Genomic DNA, 27,676 nt, shown 5'->3' with positions numbered 1-27,676 from the left:
CTTCATTTTGTACATGAAATGCATACACATACAGTTTGATAAAATAACACTTGTGTGCTTTATTCGACAAAACAAGAAAACACTCCAACTGCCATAACAATCAGTTAATCCTTCCTCGGAGGTCCACAATCTAGGTGTCACCTTTGATTTAATGCTTTAAATCTGAATCGTGCAGTTAGTTACAAATGTTATTTACACAACAGATTTTATACATTTTACTTCATACATTTACAGTATATAATACAGTGACACTGAAGAACCAAACAGGAACCCAAACCCAGGGTAGAATGGTTCACAGTGAATGTGGTGTTGAAGGTGTGGTGGTGGATCAGGCAGTCAGAGGAGACTGGAGAAGGACAGAATGCCAGCAGGAAAGTCCACCGCTACTCTGTTAGACTGAAGAGGAGAAGATGGATATTAATGCTATTGTATTATACAGAGAAGCCAACAGCAGAGCAGCTCAGACTCCAAGTATGATCATTATTTCCAAAACAGATGTCAGCACTATTTCCTCTTCTTCTTTTTCTGATATTTCAACATCTCCTTTCACCTCAGCTTCCCAGTGACAGTGACCAGTCAGAGCATTTGCACACAGCAGCTGAATCCAGCAGTCAAAATCTGTTTGGATGATCAGGATATAACTGCTTTTATTAGACAATCTGAGATCTGTTTGAAGTGTTTGGGTCCAGTGTGCAGTTGATGTTAAACTGCTCTATTTCATGTTAACTTATCAAATCATGTTCACCTAATTACGTCTACTTTCTCCCATGATTTCAAACTGGCACAAAACTGTACAACATGTTCACAGACTGCGTACAGTATATAGTCTGTGGACATTCTGCATCTTTCAGATAAGGTCCGCTAAATAGAAAATGGGTCAGCACTTTGGCAGTGAAATGAACTCATAGTAGTTAAGTAGGTGTTTCTTGTAGTATGTGTTTTATTCAGCATGGCTTGGTGCAGAGCTTGACATTACTATTGGGCGTCTTGGAGGCTGCACATGAATCACTCTGGGCTCTTTGACTCTCACATGGCTCTTCATTTAGTACCAATTCCAGCTTTTATGATTCAGGTAAATGTAGCAATATCTTATACTAAATCCAATAATTTTTTTTTTATAACATCATCGTCTCACATTTGTTTTGTATAAAACATCAATGTAAAAACATGAAACAGTTCTACATGTGACTGGTTGCATGTCACATCAAGACAACACTGAATCAGTGCAAAGAGTAGCTGTGGTTGATTAGTGGTAAAAAATATCTTCCTTTTTTCACACAGAACTGTTTGTTGCTCTTGGACCAACACACACTTTGCAACAATAATAACACACTATACATTAGTGCATGTTAGAAAAGCTGAACAGTGAGGCACAGGATTATTTCTAGGTGTTAAACTAGATTAACTGTACATTAAATGCGTGTACAAAATGCATGGTGAAAATTTGAGACAGTACTAAAAGATCAGATGTATCTGAAATGGAACGGATATAACAGATCTAATGTGGAACTGCACAAAATCATGTTCAACCTTCAGATCTTGAAACAGATGCAAGAAATTTTCCAACATGGTTTGCATTTTGTGGAGCATCCTCCTCTCTACAGCCAGCTTCACAGAGGTTTACAACACAGAGCCAGCCTTCCTGATAATTTTATTCAGTTAGCCCAACCTGCTATAGCGTGAGTGAGATGATTAACGGATTAAACGGACATTCTTCAGTCAGTAGTGAGATTCTGCAGCACTCACTTAATGCATAGTCACTGAACCACTCCAGACTCTAAACCCAGGATACAGAGGTTCAGAGAATGTGGTGTTGAAGGTGTGGAGGCGAATCAGAGAGCCAGAGGAGATTCTGTAGAAGGACAGAATGCCAGCAGGACAGTCCACATAAACCGCTACTCTGTTAGAGATGGAGGAGGAGGAAGGTCGAGGGATAATCTTCTCTGTGTTGTTGTGCCAGGCAGAGTAACAATCATCAGAGCATCTCAGACACCAGGACTGATCATTCCCTCCAAACCTGGAGTCCCTGCTGTAGCCTTTCCTCCCAATCCCTCTGTAGGCCACTGCTATATCAACCTTTCCACTCCACTCAACCTCAAAGTAACGACGACCACTCAGACCATTTATACACAGCAGCTGACAGAAGATATCAAATCTTTCTTGATGATCATGATATGGCTGCTGCTGGTTCACAGCTTCCACTCTCTTGTTGTTGTCAGACAATTTGAGGTTTCTGTGTGCTGTCTTTGGGTCCAGAGTGGTTTCACAGGCATCTGATGAAGAAAGGACAGACAATAAAGCAGTGCTGTGAAAAAGTATTTGCCCCCTAAAGAAATCTGTTTTTGCATATTTCTCACATGTAAATGTTATAGATCATCAAACTAAGATTTCTGTTAATTGAATATTGTAGAGATATAAAACACAAAACACAAATGTCATTTTTAAATGATGAATGTTTAAATAATTATTAAAAAAAAAAAAGTCACCTCCACGAAAAGCAATTTCCCACTGAAACCTAATAACTGGTTGGCCATGTTGGTTTGAACATGTCTGGGCATGTTCTCTGTATAACATGACCTAATGATAACCGAACGCGCAACGATGTGGCTATAAATTTGAAATTGAAGATTTTCGGGGAGCCCTGAAGTCAGAGGTGCGTTTCATCAGTCTTAAAGGTATGACACATAATAACATGATACCTTTGCTCACACTAAGTCAACTCATCATGGAGCCCAAACTCCAGATCAGTCTAATCTAGGAAATTGTCTTTTTGAAAGAGATTCCTTTGCTGCCATGATAACACTCACCACTAACTGAAGATAATTGACATATTTCACATTTCATTTGTTTGCATTATAATCTCAACAACTCCAATTACACTCAACAAAAATATAAACGCAACATTTTTTTTTGCTCCCATTTTTTATGAGATGAACTCAAAGATGTAAAACTTTTTCCACATACACAATATCACCATTTCTCTCAAATATTGTTCACAAATCTGTCTGAATCTGATAGTGAGCACTTCTCCTTTGCTGAGATAATCCATCCCACTTCACAGGTGTGTCATATCAAGATGCTGATTAGACACCATGATTAGTGCACAGGTGTGCCTTAGACTGAGCGGCCTTTTATTGTGGGCAGTCTAAAGCGCACCTGTGCACTAATCATGGTGTCTAATCAGCATCTTGATATGGCACACCTGTGAGGTGGGATGGATTATCTCAGCAAAGGAGAAGTGCTCACTATCACAGATTTAGACAGATTTGTGAACAATATTTGAGAGAAATGGTGATGTTGTGTATGTGGAAAAAGTTTTAGATCTTTGAGTTCATCTCATAAAAAATGGGAGCATAAACAAAAGTGTTACGTTTATATTTTTATTGAGTGTATATCTATGTAAACTTATACCAGTTGATGATGCAGCTCTGCCCCAGACATTATTGTTAGCTTTAGACTGACAAGGTTCAATGCTGTTCTGAAGGAACCCGTTCTGTTTATCAAGCACATGAATCTTTTTTCATTGACTAAAACCTTTCTACTCTCCTCACTCAGTAGAGGAACTGACAAGCTTAGAAACACATGGAACTGAAGTTATTATACAGTTACAAAACCATGCTTGTCTATGTAGTTATAATATCAACTCAGCTTTGATTATAACATCTGTTATAACTGTTGTACATTTTTTTATTACAGTGCATACAATTGTCTTGTTCCAGATTTAGATATTGCTTTGTAGTTATGTAGAAAGCAAAGGTAAAATGGCATCGTGTAAGCCAAATACACTTTGTATAGATTATATAAATGAACTTACAGCTCCTCGGATCAGGAGTTAGCTTCTGCTTTTCATCATTGTCCACTCTAGAGGATAAAACACAATTAGACAAGTACAATCTTTTTTGAATATGGAAAAAAATTGTTCTTCTCTTCTTAATAAAGTTCAATGCAACAAGAATCCTAACTACTGTTTTTAAAAGGATCACTGTATTTCAAATAAACTTGGTCATCTGCTGCATCAATTTCCCTTTCTGGAAGAAAATGGCTGTCATACCCACTGTACTAGTTATTAAGAGAAAGTTTGAGAAAAAGGAGCCTGATGTTTTTACTTTCTTTTGAGAGAGAGAAAAAAAATACTATAAAGTTCATGCATTTTCTGCAGTTGTGGAAATCTTAATGATCTGTCTCTCTACATGTACAGCAGACTTTACTAACTACCCTATTTTTCAAGAATTCCTCCTCTTTATGTTACTACTGTTACAAATGAGCTGTGTGAGGGCTTAGTATCTGTCAAAACCTGAGAGTTTTAAGTCTCCAACGAGGATCCTCCACTCCAGCAGAAAGCTGCTTTACTCCCGACTCCTGCAGCTGCAGGCTGTTGTTACTCAAGTCCAACCTTATCAGATGGTAGGGGTTGTGGCTCAGAGCTGAAGCCAGAGAAGTACAACCTTCTTCTGTGACCAGACAACCTGAGAGTCTACAGACACACAGACACACACTTAGTTTTCTTACAGTTCACTCTCCATCCATTGTCTATACACTGCTTTATCCTCTGTAAGGTCACGGGGTGCTGGAGCCAATCCCAGGTGACTTCAGTCACCAGTCTACAGGGCTACACAGAGAGACAAACAGCCAAACACACTCACATTCACCTCTGGTCAAATTAGAATCACCAGTTAACCCGAGCATGTCTTTGGACTGTGATAAGAATCTGGAGTACCTGGTGAGAACCCCTGCAGACACAGCAGGAACAACATGCAAACTCCACACAGAAAGACCCCAGGCTGACATTTGAACCCAGGATCTTCTAGCTGTGTGCAGCTGAAAGGTAAAGCCAAAGTGGAATCGCCTGCAGTTCCTCAAATGGCCACTTCAGGCTGGTTCCAAAACCAAGTCAATCCCCACTGATCACCATGTCACAATGTCCAACTTTATAGCAGACATAAACATGTTTACAGTCTGGTACAAAGACCATTTTGGTCTCGAATGCTGATTTCTCTGTTAATGACAACTGTAAAGAGGTGCATTTTTATGTAACTGACCCTTATAAGTTGCATTAAGGTCTAAAGTTATGCATAATTACAAGTGTATTTCAAAACATTCTCAGCTTCAGTAGCAAATGTCACAGAAGAACGATTGTTCTTGCATTCTTTTTCAACATAGTCTCTTTTAACTACAATCCTCTTGGTCCACCAGTGTTCAAGTTTTGCAATCCCTTGTGGGTGAAGGTCACAACTTAAACCTCCAGATTCTCCTCAACAGAATGCATGACTTAATACTTTGAAAATGGTGACCACAAAGGTAGGATTTGAGTTTGGGAAACAGAAGACATGTCTGTCTGGTGAGTAAGGTTGTCGGGGCAACAGTTCAAAGCCACATTTGACTGCTTCTGCCACCTTCACTGTCTGGACAGACAGATTGTCCTGCAGCAACAGCAGCTAGCTTGAAGCTTTGCTCTCATATTTTCTTTGATTGCTTTAAACATTTTGAGTTTTTGGTGGACAGTGATATAAGGCTTTTCCAAAATGAGAGTTACACCTCTTGTCACAGGGTGAGACCAAGAACTCTTATAAGGTCATGACCACATTTAGTGACAGTTTGGTACTGTCATAAGACACTTCATGGCCCAGAGCTCCTTGCATGGCCAATTTCGTTCACAGTCTTCCACTGTCAGCAAAGAATGAAAAAACTGATGAGCTTCAGTTTACACACCTGACTGACCATGCGCTTCTCTGTCTGGCCAAAGTCCACCCATCTTCTAAGGGCTATTTCAAGCAGGATAATGCCCCGTGATGTCACAAAGGACATGTCAAATTGTCCATTTGCTGTTAATTTGAAAACAGACAGATGTATTCTGACCTGAGAGTTTCCAGTTCACAATGTGGACTCTTCAATCCTGCAGAAAGAAGCTTCACTCCTGAATCCCGCAGGTCGTTGTTACTCAGGTCCAGATCTCTCAGAAAAGACGACTCTGAGCTGAGCACTGAGGACAGAGCTTCACAGCTTGTCTCTGAGAGGTTACAGCTGCTCAGCCTATAGGGCAATCAGTTATGAATGACAAAATATTTCCAACATCATCTTTATAAATATGTATACGGTGCTTATACTTTTCTAAACACACAGGTATTCATTGACTCACACAGCTTTGTTGGAGGCTTTGACCACTGACAGCATCCTCAGAAGAGCCTCCTCTGAAGCAGAGTATTTCTTCAGGTCAAACACCTCCAGATGTTCTTCTGATGACAGTAAGATGAAGACCAGAGCTGACCACTGAGCGGGAGACAGTTTTTCTGTGGACAGACATCCTGATCTCATGGACATTTGGATCTCCTCCAGTAGAGAACGATCATTCAGTTCATTCAGACAGTGGAACAGATTGATGCTTCTCTCTGCAGACAGATTCTCACTGAGCTTCTTCTTGATGTACTGTACTGTTTTCTGATTGGTTTTTGAGCTACTTTCTGTGTGTGTCAGCAGGCCTCGTAGGAGATTCTGATTGGTCTGCAGTGAAAGACCCAGGAGGAAACGCAGGAACAAATCCAGGTGTCCATTTGGACTCTGTAAGGCCACGTTCACAGCTGTCTGGTGGACATGTGTCAGTGTAGGTTTTTCTTTGATGACAATAAAAAAAGAGATGATTTCTGTTGTTCCATCAGGTTGACACCGGAGTTAATGAAGGTCTGATGGACATGAAAAGCAGCCAGAAACTCCAGCACACTCAGATGGACGAAGCGAAACGCCTTGTCCTGGTGCAGTCCTCTCTCCTCTTTGAAGATCTGTGTGAACACTTCTGAATTCTTTGAGGCCTCTTTGATATCGATGCCACACTTTGCCAGGTCTGATTCACAGAAGATCAGATTTCCTTTCTGCAGCTGTTCAAAAGCCAGTTTTCCCAGAGACTCAATCATCTTCCTGCTCTCTGGACTCCAGTGTGGATCTGTCTCTGCTTTTCCACCATACTTGACCTTCTTCACTTTGGTCTGAACCACCAGGAAGTGGATGAACATCTCAGTCAGGGTCTTGGGAAGCCCTCCTCTTTCTCTGGTTTTCAACATCTCCTCCAGAACTGTAGCAGTGATCCAGCAGAAGACTGGGATGTGGCACATGATGTGGAGGCTTCGTGATGTCTTCATGTGGGAGATGATGCTGATGGCCTGCTTCTTATCTCTGGATCGCAATCGGAAGTACTCCTCCTTCTGTGGGTCAGTGAACCCTCTGATCTCTGTCACCATGTCAACACACTCAGGAGGGATCTGATTGGCTGCTGCAGGTCGTGTGGTTATCCAGAGGTGAGCAGAGGGAAGCAGTTTCCCCCTGATCAGGTTTGTCAGCAGCACATCCACTGAGGTGGACTCTGTAACATCAGTCAGGATCTCGTTGTTGTGGAAGTCCAGAGGAAGTCGACATTCATCCAGACCATCAAAGATGAACACAACCTGGAAGTGTTGGAAGCTGCAGATTCCTGCTTCTTTGGTTTCGGTAAAGAAGTGATGAACAAGTTCCACCAAACTGAACTTTTTCTCTTTCAACACATTCAGCTCTCTGAAAGTGAATGGAAATGTGAAGTAGATGTCCTGGTTGGTTTTGTCTTCAGCCCAGTCCAGAGTGAACTTCTGTGTTAAGACAGTTTTCCCAATGCCAGCCACTCCCTTTGTCATCACTGTTCTGATTGGTTCATCTCTTCCATGTGAGCCTTTAAAGATGTCTTCTTGTCTGATGGTTGTTTCTGCTCTGTCTGGTTTCCTGGATGCTGTTTCAATCTGTCTGACCTCATGTTCATCATTGACCTCTGCAGTTCCTCCCTCTGTGATGTAGAGCTCTGTGTAGATCTGATTCAGAAGAGTTGGGTTTCCTGCTGTAGTGATCCCCTCAAACACACACTGGAATCTCTTCTTCAGGTTGGACTTGAGTTGTTGCCGGCACTTCTCAGCAGTATTCCCTGAACAAAACAAGACATGCAATTGAGTTAACAGCACAGTCAATTTGCGATGTTAAAGCTGACAGATTTTTTTGTATCCTTTTTCTTTTATAGATGGGTAACAAAACTGCAAAACAAAAGTAATTTAATATTTTATGTTTGGAGTTGTCATGTTAGATTTAAGAAACTCTAAATGAGCAAGAAAGAGGCTGTTTATTTTTAGAAAGGATGTCTTAAGTAAAACATTTGATCAAGTCTGAGTCTTTCGGGAGTGATGCATTATGTTTGTCAGGTAGGGAATGTAGGTGAAGTTTGTTTTGTAATTACAAGTGATAGAAGTATAATAGTGTAGATTTTGGATTCTATTGCTATATGCAAGAGTGGAACAGAAAATAGTAAATTGAAGACTATTGGGAAATCGGCATTAGTAAGAATGTTCTCTGTTGTCCTGACTGACCTCAATTATTCCACATTCTGACAGAATGAGTAGTGGAGAGGCATATGGAAAGTGGAGTATGAAGATTGATCAAGATCTGGCTTTATTAAAGAGATACATCTGACTACTATAATAGTATGGAAATTTGGTAAGCTTCCTAAGAAAAATGACACACAGCAGTTGGTAATTGGGCCAGATACTAGCTATTGTTACATCCATCCATTATCTGTACACAGCTTCATCCAAGTTAGGGTCTGCTTGAATAGGCTGGAGCCTATCCAAGCAGACTTTGGATGAAGGCAACTGACATCCTGGACAAGTTGCCAGTCTATTGCAGGCCTACATGAAGAGACAAACAATCACACTCCCACTCACACCTACGGAGGAAGCCAGGGTACCTGGAGAAAACCCATACATGCACTCATACAGGGAGAACATGCAAACTCCGTGTAGAAATCCCAGGTTCAGGCCAGAATGCAAACCGCTGATGTTCTAGCTGTAAGGCAACAGTTACTAACCACCAAGTTACTGTGCAGCCGCTGTTGCTACAATATCTTTCTAATCTTGCAAATCAGAGTGGAAGCACCAAGGTTTTTGTTTTCTACAGTTCTTTGAAGTGGCCTGAGTTTCAGGAATTGAGATTAGTGCCTTGAAATAGGAAGATAAATATAAAAACTCATAAAAATGAAATCATCTTACTGCTCTGCAGACGGTCTGCCAGCTCCTCCTGCTTCATTCTCCTCAAGAAGTGTAGTGTGATCTTCAGAAATGACTTTCTGCTGCTCCTCCTCTGCTCTTCATCCTCACCCTCCAATTCCTCCTCCTCCCTTTGATTCTCTAAGCATTCTGGGTAATTTGGACTCAGAACCTTCTGGATCTTCTTCATCTCATTCTTCACGTAACTGATGATGTTTTCCTCCAGCACCTGAAACAGAGAAATACATTGGGTTTACTTTCAGCTGAAACTGAAGACAAATTCAGATCTCTGTTAAAATCCAGTAATGAGAGCAGTGTGGACAACATTTGGACCAAAATCATAGTTGAAGTGGAATCAAGAGATGAAACACTTTCAACAGTAACTGAACATTAAAACCTTCTTAAATTTGGATTTATCACAGCACTGATGTATCTGACTGCAATATTTCAATCTAAATGCATAATAAGTTGCTCACTGAGAGTCTGTTTCATGTTTCATCAGTGAATCAGAACAAATTCTTCTGTCAGGTTAATGTGACAGTGAAGTGTTGAATGTAGAATAATTCTCACCATCAATATGGAGTCCAGATCTCTTTGATGCTGAGGGACAGACTGACCTCTGAGATCCTCTGAGCTCTGCTGGTTAAAGCTGCAACAACATTCAACTTTAGCCCATGCACACTTTGTTAAAGGTTTTGTGTTCTATAATGATGAATTCTGGCAGAAACACAAACTGATCTCTAATGTAAATGATGTTGTCACTGTTGGATCTGATGTTTTCAAAGAGTAAACACAATCAACACTACATTCTCACAATTTATCAACAGACTGGTTTTCTTCTTTAAACTTTTTTTGAAGCATCATTTTCTTAACAACACTAAGCGGACTTCTGAAACAGGACAATAAGAGAAGCAAGAAAATGTTGGGGAATAAGAGAACACAAAATGTTGTGTTTTACTGAGACAAATTATTGTTTTTATTTTAAATTCACTGAGGGCATATTTAGCAATCACAAAGTTGCAGTAATATTATGCAGGTATCGTATTTAATCGTATTTAAATTAGCTACAGTGCCATTAAATTTGTGAATAGGATTTTCCTGTGAAGAGCGGGACTCTGGTATTGTTAAAAAATAGAGATGTTGGTATTTTTGAAAGGCTATAGAGTATTGTCTGTGAGAGAGAAGTGATCTTACTATTCACGGACAGGCTTGTGTTCATCTTTGAAATCAATGGGATCATACAGAGACCGCTTCTTCATACAGTCAAAGCTGGATTCTGGAGTCTCTATTCTCTGCTGACGAATCCTGATGAAAGAAAACAGCAAATCTCATGTGTTTCTTTACAATCGACTTAATCTAAATTATTTTTTTTAATGGTCAAGACAAGACAAATTTGTTGTACTTTTTCTACAGCAGAAAATGAAAAAAAATTACATTCTTTGATCATGTTTAATTCAGCAGATTCATGTCTATCCTCGAGATTTTTCACAGAAACTCAGCTGACTTCCCACCCAGGTTCATGTTCAGGTTGAGGTTGAGGTCTGTTCTGCTGCTTTGTTCTTCATCACAGCACCCACACAGAGCTTTGAGCGTAAATAATGATGGTCAGTGATGTGAGTGCTGAGCTCTGACATGGAGAAGAGTCACAAATCTCTTGTACATAACCTTGTTATCTAGACTATAACTGGATACTGCAGTCAGGTTTTCGAAACGTACTGTGTGGCTGAATTAGTGGTACAATTTAACTAAATAATATTGTGAATTAAAAACATCAGGAGCTGCCCTATACTGTTGGGCGTCTTAGAAATATATATACTCGTCTGGTAGAACAGCAGAGATCTGTACTGAAGGCCTCAGAACCAAATAGAGCACCACAAGACATCACTCCTTAAATCTGCTGAGTGACATCGTTGTTTGTCTCTGATGTTGTCTGAGCTTCTGTCTGTGTGGATATGGTCGTTGTCTGGTCAGAATTATATCACTTCAAAATTCAAAATGGAGTTTTGCCCCTTTGATCATCACAGCTCTAAAGAAAATACCCCAATGACCATAGAAGTATATAGTATGTTGGGGATACATTTAGGGACATGAATATATACAATATATGTGTATTTATGATGAAGCATGTCTTATGTATTGGAATATTTCCCATGTGAGATAAGAACATTAACAGCCTGCAAAAAATGGCAATTTTTTGTATGATCAGACTATCCTTAGCGTGTAAGAGGTAAAAAAAAAAAAGTCACTGGGCTAAATTGGCATCTTCAGATCCACTTTGTCAATTTTGTACATACGTCCTGTCTGTTGTATATTATAATTCAACCTCTTTGGACCTTAAATTTTTCTTTGATTTAATTTCTGTACCATCACCATCTCACCATCTTTCATTTATCAAAAAAAAAATGCATTTCTAATCACCTAAGTATAAAGCAGCAGACCAAAAGTTGAATGTTAAATGTTCTTACATTTGTTCAAGACGTTGCTGTCTGGCTTTGAAGTCAAGATGGAAATCTGTGGACTCATCAGTTTTGCTGGACACATGGCTGAGTTCAGGAGACTTTGCTTTTAGCTCATGCATCCTAACAAAGTGAAGAATTAACAGATTAGGGTTAGTGTGACTTTGAAATGTTTATCTTGCAATTAGAAATCATCCTTTGGACCCTACTGATGAATATGCACCAGATTTAAAGACATTTGGTCGAACAGTTGTTGAGATATCTGCCTCTAAACATTTTTTAAAAAACACAGCATTCAGTCTTCATCAGCTCAGATATAGGCCTGTTAGGATCATCTTATTCCTCTCTTTTTGGCAGCATCAGCTTGTTCCAACTCTTCATTAGATAGATGATAGATAGATAGATAGATAGATAGATAGATAGATAGATAGATAGATAGATAGATAGATAGATAGATAGATAGATAGATAGATAGATAGATAGATAGATAGATAGATAGATAGATAGATAGATAGATAGATAGATAGATAGATAGATAGATAGATAGATAGATAGATAGATAGATAGATAGATAGATAGATAGATAGATAGATAGATAGATAGATAGATAGATACTTTACTAATCCAGAGGCAAATTCAAGAAATTAAATCTATCTGATGTTCATACGTTGTGATATATTTAAACACAAGCTTTAATGGTCGTCAAATTGAATATCGATTACGAGAATGAATTCGGCAGGTTCAAAAATCTGTTTGAGATTTTTGAGTTCACATCTAATAATAAGTTCAGATGCAGCAGGTCTGTTCTGCTGCTTTGTTTTTCATCACAACACACAGAGCTTTGAGTGTGAATAATGAAGTTCAGTGATGAGCACTAAGCTCTGACATGGAGAGGAGTCATGGACAGTTAGAGATGTTCATCTCACCTCTGAGCTTTGGTCTGGTTCTCATGTTCCCTCCACAGAGTTTTTTTAGAGGGAGGGAGTCCCTCATACTGATTCATAGCAGACATACCTTCACAGAAACACAACAGCCTGATCAGTACAACAATATTCACACTGATGTCTACCATGGTGTCATTTTAGATGCTACCACCAGATGGCACCAACGTTAGTGATGTTAAAAATCCTTTTAAATTTACATTTTTACTTCACAAACTACATCAAATATATTCCTGTTTATATTATTATATATTTGTCCACTATTTCATATTCAGACTTAGTTTGTTAATGTGTAAAAACTGTATAATTTTAATCAGCTGTGTTGCAGAAAAAAGAAAATACTGACCAGGTGAGTTCAGATCCACATCCAGTCACACAGCAGAACGTTCACCTGAAACACAAAGAGAAGCTGCTGATTCTCCTTCATCAGCCCTTCATTCATCTGAGGACTCTATCACACATTCTCAACTTTACTGTTGATGTCTAGAAATGTCTCTATGGGTGAAGAAACAGAACCTTGAACCTTACTAATGGACTTTAATATCTACATTTTTTGTTTTGAGGTGGCTTATATCATCACGTGACATTTAATAAAGGTGCAGGGCGGAGGATTTAGTTTTAGCAGCAACTGAAAAGCTTCACTTCATCTCTTTTAGCGTGACTAAACACTATCAAAAGGAGTCAGACAGAACTTTGGAACTTATATTTCCTTGATGATGTCAAAGTAGGTTACATACTGTTGTGGGACTTCTTACCTTTACAGACTAGGCACTTCAGGGAAAGAATATTTAGACAAACTACACACAGTTCCTGTAATGAATCACCACTGAGCTATGTGCATATACGCACATGTAAATTTCTGTTTCCTTATAGCATAAATGTTGGTTTGTCCTTCCTGCTTGTTTGGTAATCCCGTGTTTAATGTCTCATTGCTATGAAATCTGAATAATTCCACCAGGTAACAATGTGGACTACAAATGTAGAATATTGCATAAGGGATTCAAATTGTCAGCAAGCAGACCTCATGAACTTAAGAGTGTGACAGTCAGTCCTGGGCACTCTTGGACTTGTACTGATTATACATTAATAAAATCTTATTCTTTGACTGATTAGTTCCTGTAAATCACAGATGACAGCATCTATCAGCGGTTCAAAACAGTGAATGTCTTTCACTAACCATAAGGACACCTTAAAACTGTCACAAAACAACTCTAACAAGAATTAAAAAGTTGTTGCAAAATTTCAAAATGAAATAAATAACAATTTTACCAGCTTGAGTTTCATCCGATGTAAATTTTGTACAGTCAAAGACGTGTTCATAGTTAATTTTTGAGTTTTTGCAGCAGACTGCAGAGACAAACATGTTTTTACTTGAAGATAAAAACAACCAGAAAGACTCCAATCTAACTTTTCTCCACATATATCACACTTGTACTGATTTTTATACTAAATATGCTCTTATATGTTGAGACTGACTAAATAAACTGAGTGACCAGAAAATCAAGAATGCCGTCAATAAACCGGAATCCTGTCATCAGTATAAACTGAAGGTTTCACCTGAGAGGAGTTGGTTCAGTTCTTTAGGTTTGCGATCTGTTAGTTTACTGTTTTATATCGTACTGGAGTTTCTAACACTGCTACACCTAATAGAACAAACTAATAGAGACATGTCTTATAATGCTGAATTCAAACTACTTTCCATCTCGTTGGTTTTCCTCTTTCAGATGATACAGTTTTGCTGAATTTACAAGGATGTGACCTGCATGTTGTACTGAAGTAGATCAAGATTAGTCAAAAATCTGTAATTTTCTGGTGGAAATATTGTTTTAACCCCTAAAGGTTTAGTTAGTGTAATGTGCCTCCCTCAGTGCAGGACTTTCTTGATGTAAAATTTATTACTATGGAGTGTGACTCTAACAGGCATTTATAGAGAATAAATGTCCATGAATCAGTACATTTAAAGGTTTGTGACTAAACTGTCACAAGATTAGGCTGATAAATGAAAATGTAAAGAATATCTTTCAAAATATTGAAGTCCAAGAATAGAAATCCACAAACTGAATTTGAGCTTTGACAGGAGTCAACTTGTTTTGTTTCCTGTGGAGGATCTAAGATGTTTCCTTCAACATGGAAGCTGCTGACCGTTCCACCAAACACAACATCAGTTTAAGAGTGACACTCACTCACACTGAAACGATGTAAAACTGATGGTTACATTACCTTTGGATGTGAAAGTAATCAGATGAATGAAGGTGAAATTTTTTATCCCTGAGACCAACCAGAGAGGATAAACATGTATCTCACAGTGGGAAGTTTTCAAAGCCGAGTCTCAGCTGTCTACAATCAAGAGTAACTTTAAGGAAATGTGACATCAGAGCTGCTCTGACCTGAACCTTGAACCTTTTGGATCAAACATTAACATTATCAGTCTTGATCAGCAACACCATATTCCATATCTGACAATGCATTTTTAACCTGCAGTGCATTTTATTGTTCAGCAGTTTGAAAAGGTTCAGACACATCCTTCTCTCTGCACTCAGACTGTCAGTCAAACCATCATCAGCTGCTGTCAATTATTTCTGACCAACAAGAAAAGTGAGCAGATCTGAGTAAAGCAACATTATCTGAGCTGAAGGTCATCGACACAACTGCACGTCTTCATCGTCTGTCTGCATCAGATACTGCTGACACACACAGTCAGAGACACACGAACCAAAGAGAATAATCACTTCACATCACCTATAACAGAACTGACTAAATCTCTTACAGTCACTTTTGAATAAAATCATGTTCTATATGCTGGATTGTGTCACAGATTCTGTTTCCAGGGAAAAAAAGTCACATTTTTCACATCACATCTACACTCAGTAACCAGGAACGAAAAAACAAAAACATGTCTTCAATGTTTGAAGATTTCCTTTTAATTATAAACTATAGGCTGGAAATCACTGTGGAAGAATCTAATCTAAATAAATATTTAAACCACATCTTCATCCAAAATGTGCACAGTTTGATTCTGTGAATAATAGTCATTAACAGTGAAGATATTCAGTTTACTTCAGTGCTGCAGTCTGATTTTAGTTCAACAGGAATGTGCGAAACATCAGCTCTTATTATATATGACTTGTTATGTGAGTCGACTGAATCTTTTTAGATTCACCACCTTCAACACATTTGTTTTGTAATGACTATTATTTTTCAAAATACTTGTATAACACCTACAGGATCTGACAGCAGGTTTTAGTGACTTCCAGCCTCAGACATTTAGTTCTTTAATCTGTCCATCAGCATCAACTACATCACCTGATCTGTGACTCAGTGAAAGACAGAAAATATTGCATTTTGGTTTTGAAAACTCTATTAGGATGGATGGATCATATGAGGCAGCTAAGTGAGATAACTCGGAAAACAGCTACGTCTGACTGCCTGGAATCTGCAGCAGGTCAAACTGGTTCTGTCACTCATTGCTGCTGATGTTTTGTTGACTTTAATCCTCAAGTTATGAGGATGTAAGAACAAGTGTTTCTTCAGATCAAATCACTCAGACATCAGGACTGACGAGGGAGAACGAGCAGCTTCTTCTCTCTCAACGTTTCCTTGATACATGAAGGTAAAAAGTGTCTGAAGTGGATATGAAGTGAGTTCAGCAGGTAAGAATCCTACCAGAGAAATCTGTGTATGTCTGATCAACAGGATTGCTCTTAGTGTAGTTTCTTTAAGGTGATTGTTTTATTTGCCTGGTACTCACAAGAAAAGAATTTGTGTTTGTGCTAAAGGACAGTGATTCAGCAATCTGTGAGTACAGGAGGATCGTAGTCTGGTCAGTGTGTCTGTGAGAACAGGAGCTGTTTGTTGACTGGTGTCGAAAGTTTTCTCTTAAGAAAATATCGAACATATGGAGTTGCCGCAATAATAACTAAGTCATACAAAGTAAAGACATTTTGGAGCTGTCATGGCAAAGCGTTTGAATGTAACTTCAGGGATACAGTAACAAATCTGATCAATCACACAAATTATCAACTGGGACCATAAATCTTTTCGCACATTTTTGTAGGGGTAATAATTTCGGATTTTATAAGTCCTGCTACTAAATTGAACAAATGTGTCCTGTGATCAAAGTAGTAACAAATGCAGCCTTATTTAACTGTATTTTTTGGAATCAGTTGTTGTGTATAAGCGAGATTTCCAAAAGTCTTGGACCAATCATGAAGACTTCTGGAACAGTTTGAGTGAAAATTTTAACTAGCAAAAAAAAAAAAAAAAACAACAACAAGGTATTGAATGTCAGAATCTCTCAGTCTTTGTTCACTTCCTTTGGCTTTGACGTAAACAGCACTCCAGCTGCATAAACTTGACCAACTTGCTCAGACCTGATGATCCATGTTGTTCCAGCACGATGTGACAATGTTCTAAAGAGTTTCATGTCATGCTAGGAATGTTTGTCTTTGTCAGTCTTCAACTTCTTTATAAATGCTCAGCAAGCATTTGGATTTTACGCTTTATGTATAATTTGTTGTAAATTAACACTTTTCCACGTACAAAGTGAGAAGTCAGCACTCAGTGTTGTAACTATGATCAAGATCTTGAATTCCTGCAACCATGCAACAAAACCTTTAAGAATTCAGCAGCTAAACTATTCTGCACACAGGTTTTACATCATCCACAATGTGACACCGTTCAGTAAGATCAGTAATCAGTATCAGTAAGATTTGCTCGTGATCCATCTGCATCTTATCTGTCTTGTGATTTGTTGATCTTCAGCAGATAATCTGTTTGCTCTGTCTAGTGGACAGACAGTAGAATTCCATCTGATGCAGAGTGTCTCTGAGATTGGGTTTCTGCAACAGGTTAGACTGCTTCTGATGTCACTGATGCTTGCTCTTTCTTTGTTTGTTTGTTTTGGGTTTTCTTTAGATTCAAATTATGAGAAAATTACAGTATCCTCACATCAAATGCACACAGACTGCAAGACTTATGAGAGAGAATAAGCAGCTTCTTCTCTCCAAATGTTTCCTCGACACACAAAAAGGTGGAAAGTGTCTGAAGTTGATCTGAAATGAGTTCAGCAGGTAAGAATCCTACCCGAGAATTCTGTACATGTCTGACAAACAGGATCACACTGTTTCCTATCACTGACTCACAGTACAAGTGTTTCTTTGTGTTGCTTGGCTGTCTTAAATATCTGTTTGATGCTTGTATGTCTGAATGTTTATCTGATAAAGTGAACAACAGTCTGACTGTAATCTGATCTCATGTGATCAGTAAAAAATGCAGAGAGCGTCAGAACTGGTTGGACAGCTTGGATCAGGGTGGCTGTGGTTCATTTATTTTTGAACGTTAAAACTCTGAGTGTTACTTTAGGATGCAACACAACACAAGGTTGAAATCACAATTGAACAGATATTGTTTGACAGATGTGTGAGGGCATTCAGACCATCTTCAGGATAGTCTCCAAAGAACAAACACTTGCAGTCACTTCAGAAAGTATTCAGACTTTTCACTCTCTGTATTCTATGTTATATTTAAAACACATCATCTCCAGGATCATTAAGCAGACAGGCTGCAGCTGAACCCAGTTGGAGTCAATGTTTTTAAGTGTTTTCAATTTGATATTTTGACTCTGAGTTCAGACTGAAGGAAAAAAATCACACTTTTACAAACAACATATACAACCAGCGAAAAGGCCTGAATCCTTTGAGATGACTTAATATCAGTTTTAAATTAAAGATTGCATTTTAATTTCATAGAATGTAGCACTATAAATTTGGAGTGGTATTGTCACACAGAAGCATGTAACAGAAACGTGTGACAACAGAGAGACTTGATGGGATGTTACGATTATATTACAGTAAAGGCATTTCATAGATAAAATTATTTTGAGATTGTGAAACAAAATTTGGAGATTTTGACAAATTATTTGTTAATGTTTGAATCCCAGAATGAGAGAATGACTTTTAAAGCATACCGTTTCCTTTTTTGACAAGATAGCAAGCATATGTCATAGTCAGCATTGTATATTGGTGAATCCGGAGTCTGTGTAACTAGTTTTGGACTAGTCAGTGAGAAGTAATGTTGTTGTACTAATCAGGTTGTTGTTTGTGCGAAGGTAGTAAACCATGAATCATTGTGAGGACAGAGAGGAGGGAGTCGCTCCCTCTGATACCACTCTGTGTGGGGAACATGAGAACCAGAACAAAGCTCAGAGGTGAGATGAACATCTCTAACTGTCCATGACTCTTCTCCATGTCAGAGCTCAGCGCTCACCACTGACATCACTTATTTATACTCACTCTGTGCGTTTTGTGTTGAAGAACAAAGCAGCAGAACAGACCAGGTTCTCCTGCTCCCAGCTTTGTGTCCATGAAGAGTGATCGGTCTATGATTGGTCCCATTAACTTAAAAGATGGACTCCAGTCTGTTCATGGAAGGTAAGATCATTTCTCTCCCATAAACAACAATAATGTATGAGCTGTCAATAGTCACATGATCTTAATTTTCCAGAGTTTCCAGAGTGCCATCACAGCAAAGACCTGGTCCCCTTTAGTCATGAATCTGACCCAGAAACATCTGCAGGTTCACAGTTTGGAGCCATGGCAAACCTTAAATCAATAAAGTCTTAAGATAAAGCCAAAAACTAGTGGACAGCCAGCATTACAAAAGTGCTAAAAGTGGACCAGCTTCTAGTTTTAAGAACCCAGAGACAGAAGGTATTTGGTAAATCAAAGATTTTTAGAGGAGTATCCCTTTAACTTACACTTACTTACTTTGTTTCCATCAGGATGAATCATCCGAAACCAGGCTCTCCTGAACCCAGCTGTGTTTCCATGAAGAGTGACAGGTCTATGATTGGTCCCATTAACTTAAAAGATGAACACCAGTCTGTTCATGGAGGGTAAGATCATTTCTCTGCCACAAATAATAAACTATAGCCTTTCAATAACACCAATGTAAATAATAGCAGTCACATTTTTTGCAGAACAATCCTAATTTCCAAATTTTGTGATGTCATAACTAATTCAACTGCAGTACCCGCTGTGTTATCATGTTTTTCCACTTTGCTGGATATTAACATTACTACAACTTTGCAATTACTAAATATGCCCTCAGAAATTGAAAATGAAAACAATACTGATCAACCTGGAATTATAGATTGAGTGCATATGTTGGGATCATCATTCTGGTGATCTTGGGTTTCCTTTGCTAAAGTTGAATGTTGTTGCAGCATTAACCAGCAGAACTCAGAGGATCTCAGAGGTCAGTCTGTCCCTCAGCATCGAACAGATCTGGACTTCATATTGATGGTGAGAGCTGTTCTACATTCAAAATTTTACTGTCACATTAACTTGACAACAGAATTTGTTCTGATTCACTGATGAAACATGAAACAGATTCTCAGTGAGCAACTTATTATGCATTTAGGTCCAAATATTACAGTCAGATACATCAGTGCTGTGATAAATCCAACTTTCATGAAGGTTTGAATGTTCAGTTACTGTTAAAACAGTTTCATCTGTCAATTCCACTTTGAGTATGATTTGGGTCCACATATTGTCCACACTGTTCTACTTAATGGATTTCAACAGAGGTCTGAATTTGTCTTCAGTTTCAGTTGAAAGTAAACTTGATATATTTCTCTGTTCCAGCTGCTGGAGGAAAACATCATCGGTTACGTGAAGAATGAGATGAGGAAAATCCAGAAGGTTCTGAGTCCAGATTACCCAGAATGCTTAGAGAGTCAAAGGGAGGAGGAGGAGGAGTTGGAGGGTGAGGATGAAGAGCAGAGGAGGAGCAGCAGAGAGTCATTTCTGAAGATCACACTGCACTTCCTGAGGAGAATGAAGCAGGAGGAGCTGGCAGACAGCCTTCAGAACAGTAAGAGGATTTCATTTTTATTGATTTTTATGCTTATTTTATGTTTATATTTAATTTTCATAGAGGATCAGCTCAAATACTAGCAGGATCACTGTGTGTCAGTGTCATTTATTACTCTGCCAAGGAGTCATTTTTGAAGATCACACTGCATTTCCTAAGGAGAATGAAGCAGGAGGAGCTGGCTGGTCAATGTAGCTCTTAACTAAATCATCCAGCATCTGGACTCTGCAGGAGCCTATGCCAGGATGCTTTTTGTGGATTTCAGCTCAACTTTTACTATGACTGTCCCATCTCTGCTGAAGGACAAACTCTCCCAGCTGCACATGCCTGTCTCCACCTGCAGTTTGATCACTTCCTGTCTGACAGGAGGTCACTGATGGTGAAGTTGAGAAAACATATTTCTGATTCCCAAACCATCAGCACAAGCCTGTGTCCTTTCACCTCTGTTCTTCTCGCTGTACTAGCACAACTGCGCATTCATTCATCAGTCTGTGAAGCTCCTGAATTTCGTAGATGATACCACCTTCATTCGATTCATTTGTTTTGGGGATGAGTCAACCTCCAGACGGGAGGTCATCTGGTGACCTGGTGCAGGCAGAATAAGTTGGAGCTCAACACTTAGGGTGTTGACTTCAGGAAGGACCCAGCCCCGTGCAACCCCATGACCCTGTGTGATTACCCAATGAACATGACAGAGCACTGCCGCTTTCTGGGCACCGTCATCACCCAGGACCTCAAGCAGAAGTTGAACATCAGCTCCCTCAGTGGTGATGTTTTAACAGTTTTAACATGATGAAAAGGAGGAATAGAGGCGACATGGAAGAAGTTTATATTTCTAAACTCTTCTGGTAATATGATGCAAACATCAGCATCAGATCTAGGAATTCATTAGGACTGAAAAGAGTTAGAAACTGGTTGTCTCCAACTGATATGCTTGAAAATGCTTTTTGTAGACAGAAGACATCTACACAAATTGGTAAAATGTTCACATTTTCCAGATTTATTAACCCACTCATTTATTCCATTTCTTAATTGTTCAGGGATGATTGCTGCGATATGCCAACAAAAACTCAAGTCCAACCTGAAGAAGAAGTTCCAGTGTGTGTTTGAGGGGATCACTACAGCAGGAAACCCAACTCTTCTGAATCAGATCTACACAGAGCTCTACATCACAGAGGGAGGGACTGCAGAGGTCAATGATGAACATGAGGTCAGACAGATTGAAACAGCATCCAGGAAACCAGACAGAGCAGAAACAACCATCAGACAAGAAGACATCTTTAAAGGCTCACCTGGAAGAGATGAACCAATCAGAACAGTGATGACAAAGGGAGTGGCTGGCATTGGGAAAACTGTCTTAACACAGAAGTTCACTCTGGACTGGGCTGAAGACAAACCAACCAGGACATCTACTTCACATTTCCATTCACTTTCAGAGAGCTGAATGTGTTGAAAGAGAAAAAGTTCAGTTTGATGGAACTTGTTCATCACTTCTTCACTGAAACCAAAGAAGCAGGAATCTGCAGCTTCCAACACTTCCAGGTTGTGTTCATCTTTGACGGTCTGGATGAGTGTCGACTTCCTCTGGACTTCCACAAAAACGAGATCCTGACTGATGTTACAGAGTCCACCTCAGTGGATGTGCTGCTGACAAACCTGATCAGGGGGAAACTGCTTCCCTCTGCTCGCCTCTGGATAACCACACGACCTGCAGCAGCCAATCAGATCCCTCCTGAGTGTGTTGACATGGTGACAGAGATCAGAGGGTTCTCTGACCCACAGAAGGAGGAGTACTTCAGGAAGAGATTCAGAGATAAGAAGCAGGCCATCAGTATCATCTCCCACATCAAGACATCACGAAGCCTCCACATCATGTGCCACATCCCAGTCTTCTGCTGGATCACTGCTACAGTTCTGGAGGACCTGCTGAAAACCAGAGAGGGAGGAGAGCTTCCCAAGACCCTGACTGAGATGTACATCCACTTCCTGGTGGTTCAGACCAAAGTGAAGAAGGTCAAGTATGATGGAGGATCTGAAACAGATTCACCCTGGAATCCAGAGAGCAGGAAGATGATTGAGTCTCTGGGAAAACTGGCTTTTGAGCAGCTGCAGAAAGGAAATCTGATCTTCTATGAATCAGATCTGACAGAGTGTGGCATCGATATCAGAGAGGCCTCAGTGTATTCAGGAGTGTTCACACAGATCTTCAAAGAGGAGAGAGGACTGGACCAGGACAAGGTGTTCTGCTTTGTCCATCTGAGTGTTCATGAGTTTCTGGCTGCTCTTCATGTTCATCAAACCTTCATCAACTCCCGTGTCAACCTGATGGAAGAACAGACAACATCTTGTTTGTTTAACATCTTTACAAACAAACTTTCACTAGCGCATGTCCACCAGACAGCTGTGGACGAAGCTTTGCAGAGTCCAAATGGACACCTGGACTTGTTCCTGCGCTTCCTCCTGGGTCTTTCACTGCAGACCAATCAGAATCTCCTACGAGGCCTGCTGACAGAGACAGAAAGTGGCTCAAAGACCAAACAGGAAACAGTCCAGTACATCAAGAAGAAGCTCAATGAGAATCTGTCTGCAGAGAGAAGCATCAATCTGTTCCACTGTCTGAATGAACTGAATGATCGTTCTCTCGTGGAGGAGATCCAAATGTCCATGAGATCAGGATGTCTGTCCACAGAAAAACTGTCTCCTGCTCAGTGGTCAGCTCTGGTCTTCATCTTACTGTCATCAGAAGAACATCTGGAGGTGTTTGACCTGAAGAAATACTCTGCTTCAGAGGAGGCTCTTCTGAGGCTGCTGCCAGTGGTCAAAGCCTCCAACAAAGCTGTGTAGGTTGATTAGTGAACCACTTCAAACATATTTACTTTTGTACATAACAAATTAAACATTATGTTTGTGTTTATTGTTAATTTTTCCCTCAGACTGAGCAGCTGTAACCTCTCAGAGAGAAGTTGTGAAGCTCTGTCTTCAGTCCTCAGCTCTCAGTCCTCCAGTCTGAGAGATCTGGACCTGAGTAACAACGACCTGCAGGATTCAGGAGTGAAGCTGCTTTCTGCTGCACTAAAGAGTAAACACTGTGAACTGGAAAGTCTCAGGTCAGGATACAGCTGATTGTTGATCAGTTAAATCTGCTGCATGTTCTTGTTTTTGTAGATATTCAGTATCTGAGTTGATGATATATTTCTGCCTCCAGTCTGTCAGGTTGTCTGGTCACAGAAGAAGGTTGTTCTTCTCTGGTCTCAGCTCTGAGCTTCAATCCCTCCCATCTGAGAGAGCTGGACCTGAGCTACAATCATCCAGGAGACTCAGGAGTGAATCTGCTTTCTGCTGCAGTGGAGGATCCACACTGGAGGCTGGACACTGTCAGGTATGAACAGACATCAGGAGCCTAGTGTTTTTTAATCTACTTCTTCAAGTGTCAGAGTGACACATTTTGTTTTTAACAGCAGGTATAATTTATGCTAGATTTTAAATCAATTAGCAGAACAGTACTTTATCATATTTATCAGTCCTCATCCTGATGTGTTTCTTCCAACAGGGTGGAAAATGGTGGAGAAGAGAGAATGAAACCTGGTTTGAGAAAATGTGTGTACTACTTTTCATTTATAACATAAAAGACTCAAAGCATTTCTGATGTGACATAAATTGAAATGAACAATGATATTTCACAGTGAAGTAATACTTAACCCATCAGATGTGCCAAATGATCAACTGTTGCTGTACTCTGTATTGTTCTCTTGATCAGATGCCCTCAAACCCGAGCTGGATCCAAACACAGCAAACAGATACCTCAAACTGTCTGGGAGTCACAAGAGGGTGAGAGTGGTGGAGGAGAAGCAACCATATCCTGATCACCCAGAGAGATATGACGGCTTTCAGTTGCTGCATAGTAACAGTCTGACAGACCGTTCTTATTGGGAAGTAAAGTGGACAGGGTGGGTGGACATCGGTGTCACTTACAAAGAAAGCAGAAAGAGGGGCAACAGTGCTGACTCTCACCTTGGAAGGAATCATCACTCCTGGAGTCTGAAGTGTTCTGATGGAGGTTACTCTGTCTGGCATGACAATAGAGAAACTGCAATCCCTCTGCCTCCTAATTCTTCCGATGCAGTAGCAGTGTATGTGGACTATCCTGCTGGCATCCTGTCCTTCTACAGAGTCTCCCCTGACTCTCTGATCCACCTCCACACCTTCAACACCACATTCACTGAACCTCTGTATCCTGGATTTAGGTTCTGGTCATTTGACTCCTCAGTGAGTCTGTGCGAGTTGTAGGAACAGGCGTCACCTCGTGTGGAAAAACAGAAAATAAGTTTCAGTGAAACATGAAGTGACAGAAATTGTCTTTTTAAAATCAATGCAATGTGAAAACATTCAAAATATTTATGATTCCTGCTAACACAAGTAATCTTCATGACAAATATACATAAATGAGCCAAAACATTCTGACCTCTCAGATGAACAACACTGATTACCTCGAACCAATAATGTATCACCATGTCAGGTTATATACGTGAAAGATCAGTTTTCTTTTTTGAACTAATTTTATTGAATAACAAGATAGTACATTGATCACATATAGTATAACATATAATCAATGATTTCTTAAATCACAAATGGAGGAGTTGTTGACATGTCAGCATCTAGCAGCCAGCTGTTTTCATCTTTCTCTTGGAATCTGTGGCATTGTGTCATTTGAATAAAGTTGCATTTAAAGTTCTTTCATAGTCAGTGGCTAAAGGAGTGTCTGTATTCTGGCTAGGCTTTCTGACTGTCCTTTAAATATGCTCCTGACTTGGATGTGGATTAACTCAGTGCTCACTTTTTGTACACAATCATGTTTCCAAACCATAGCAAGAGAAACGATTACTTTTTCTACGTTTTGTTTGTCATAATATAAGTAGCTTCTACTGCAGTACAGACAGAAACAAAACTGTAAAAATGAATGTAAATATCACACTAACAGCTTTAAGGATTCTGAATGTGTCGGAAAAATCAGCAGACACTGCCTGATATTTTACTCTTAAAACACGTGTCTGCTGTGTACCACTTGTTATTCTGGTTGATTACAACTTTTAGTGTTTGGGTCCTTAATAATGCAAACTGTCAGATTTTAAACAGAAAAAGTATTGTCTAATAATTGATTTCAAGCTCTGGGTTTTTCCAATCTGCACCTTAAAAAAACTAAGCCTCTGAAAAAACAGTATTTTTCTTGTCTTTCAAAATCGTCGTGGGACAGTGCTCTGAAAGAGAGATGACTGAGAAAGCTGAACTTCCAATGCATGCTGCACGTTATTAGACTGTGCAGAGGCCACTAAGACATTTGCCTCTGCTTTTAAGGACATAAGTTTAAAATGAATGCTAAAACTGAATTCTTAAACAAGAAGTTTGAAGCACCGACGAAGGCAAACATCAATAATTTTCCATAGCTAGTGACAAAGCAACACCGCAAAAGCATCTGCAGTTGAAAGTTGGAAATCTGGAGAAATTTGTACATCTAAGAACACTAGGTGGTATACAGTTCTTTTGCACGACTTGCTTCAAGCTACAGTTATAAAAGCATGAAAAAAATACTTAAGTCCGAGAACACCATTGGGTTTTTCTTAAACCTGCACAATGCATTTCCACCTCACCAAAGATAAGTTAAAGATGTACAGAGAAAATATGAATAGAGTAATACGGATGAGTTGTTTTTTTTTTTTTACTTCAGATGTATGCATACCATGTCTTTCCTGTGTACAACATATAAAAGGTGCGTTTTACAAAGCAGAACTGTAGGTTGCTAAAGACAAGGCCTGTCAAGTGGGGTAAAAACATGTTCTGATATGCTGGGAAAAAAACTGCCACAAAATTTTGCTACAGCATCTCATTAGTGGCAGCATTACATCCTGGATTGCACAGAGTGAGAGGATTTATCTGATCTGACCTTCAATCCTCTCAAATAAAAGGAAAAAGTATTTTATGTCTGAATTCAGCACATCACATCAATTTAGAGTCAGTGGCAGGTATCCTTGACAAACCCACAGACCTGGTTTTATTTTTTTAAAGGAGGGTCTGCTGTGAATAGAAGGAACAATCCTACCCATAAACCAGGACATGTAGACAGAAAATAATACCTCTGCAGGGAAATATTTCATCTATAAGCTTTGAAAGCTACTTTAAACACAGTCATTGTAATGTTCTATTTTGGCCTTGAATCATTGCTGCAGATGAACTCAACAGCACTGAACTAGGCTTAAATAACTACCTACCAGTATGCTGGAGGTGAGGAGACATGGCTGTGGCTGGAGGAAAAGGGTCACATTGACAGAGGTTGGTGGAACAGGAGGAATCACTCACAATACCCTATGTAGTATATTTTGTAGTGCTGTCTAAATGTTGCATTCTATAGCGAACACTAGTGTTCTCCATCACACATCAGGAGGTGTGTTATCCTAAATTTCTCCTGTGCTGAGACAACTTCAACCATCCAGAATAGTAGCCGTCTACACAAAGAGCAAGGAGTCCTGATCTGAACATGTCTGTAATTACATGTTTTTGGTTTTAATTCTTGTCAAAGTAGATTGAAGATTCAATGCTGAAACACAGCAAGGGGGGGGGGGGGGGGGGGATTAATGTTTCAACACCAATCATGTACACATGCATATTTAGTTTTTGTAATCTTTATCAGTGCAAATTTACCTATTTAAGTTGCAAATATGGCCGTCATCCTCCTGGATTAATTGTACACATCAACCTTGAAAAATCCACAATTCAATCCTGGGTGAGTTATAGTGGAATCAGGGGTGTAAACCATAATAAGTTAACTCCACTTATTGTCAGTGTTGGTCCACAGGTCTACTCTGGCTCTGAATCATGGAAATGATTAGCCAGTTCACTGAAAACAGTTTTGAGGCTCAGCTAAAAAAATGTTATAGTACCACCTATATAAGGCAGTTTGCTTGATTTATTACACAACACCATGACTTTAAGGAAAGTACAAATCAAAGGCTAACATTCAAAGATTCACCTTCACAAAAATGAGGATGGAAATGAATTAAATTAATGAGACATCTCCTCAGATTTCATTTCAGTCATATTCTTTCAAATTTCTGCATTAAATCTGAACATCAAATCTACAAAAGACAGATGAGAAGCAGGGAACAGCAAAAGAGGAACCACCAGAGATAGAGACTTAATGTGTCTGATAACAGTTAAAGCTAAATCCTTTGATATGTTTGATCCTTCCTTAAATTAAACCTGCCTGCACACTAAATTGCATGTAGTTAGAAATAGGCCACATTACTGTCACATACAAAATGCTTTACAGGCAAATATAAAAACATAATAATGTAAAAGATAAAATATA

The 27,676-nt window shown here is 39.4% G+C and overlaps 2 protein-coding genes across 2 annotated transcripts in view; one reads left to right on the top strand and one right to left on the bottom strand.

Annotated features, from left to right (window-relative positions):
- Positions 1–1,746: 1,746 nt before the first annotated feature.
- On the bottom strand, positions 1,747–12,515 carry LOC110953092 (NLR family CARD domain-containing protein 3-like). Its single transcript, XM_051937031.1, has 11 exons — positions 12,430–12,515; positions 11,513–11,626; positions 10,242–10,352; positions 9,618–9,696; positions 9,051–9,276; positions 6,634–7,936; positions 6,137–6,598; positions 5,857–6,030; positions 4,295–4,474; positions 3,815–3,861; positions 1,747–2,273 (listed from the first exon to the last, which is right to left on the bottom strand). Exons 1-11 carry the CDS (start codon positions 12,513–12,515, stop codon positions 1,747–1,749), a joined length of 3,309 nt encoding a protein of 1,102 aa, XP_051792991.1.
- A 3,469-nt stretch (positions 12,516–15,984) lies between these two features.
- The window catches only part of LOC110953094 (uncharacterized), a 57,710-nt gene continuing 46,018 nt past the window's right edge, over positions 15,985–27,676 (top strand). The window contains 13 exon segments of the mRNA XM_051937030.1: positions 15,985–16,094; positions 17,359–17,513; positions 18,551–18,649; positions 18,756–18,872; positions 19,223–19,336; positions 19,667–19,745; positions 20,088–20,316; positions 21,357–21,710; positions 21,713–23,156; positions 23,250–23,423; positions 23,522–23,695; positions 23,867–23,913; positions 24,074–24,599. Coding sequence (XP_051792990.1) covers positions 18,561–18,649; positions 18,756–18,872; positions 19,223–19,336; positions 19,667–19,745; positions 20,088–20,316; positions 21,357–21,710; positions 21,713–23,156; positions 23,250–23,423; positions 23,522–23,695; positions 23,867–23,913; positions 24,074–24,599 — 3,347 coding nt within the window. The 5' untranslated portion in view covers positions 15,985–16,094; positions 17,359–17,513; positions 18,551–18,560.

Source organism: Acanthochromis polyacanthus, chromosome 16, assembly GCF_021347895.1.
Source record: "Acanthochromis polyacanthus isolate Apoly-LR-REF ecotype Palm Island chromosome 16, KAUST_Apoly_ChrSc, whole genome shotgun sequence".
Classification (NCBI taxonomy): domain Eukaryota; kingdom Metazoa; phylum Chordata; class Actinopteri; family Pomacentridae; genus Acanthochromis; species Acanthochromis polyacanthus.
Note: the sequence above shows the minus strand (reverse complement) of the source record. Positions and strands in the feature narration are given on the sequence as shown.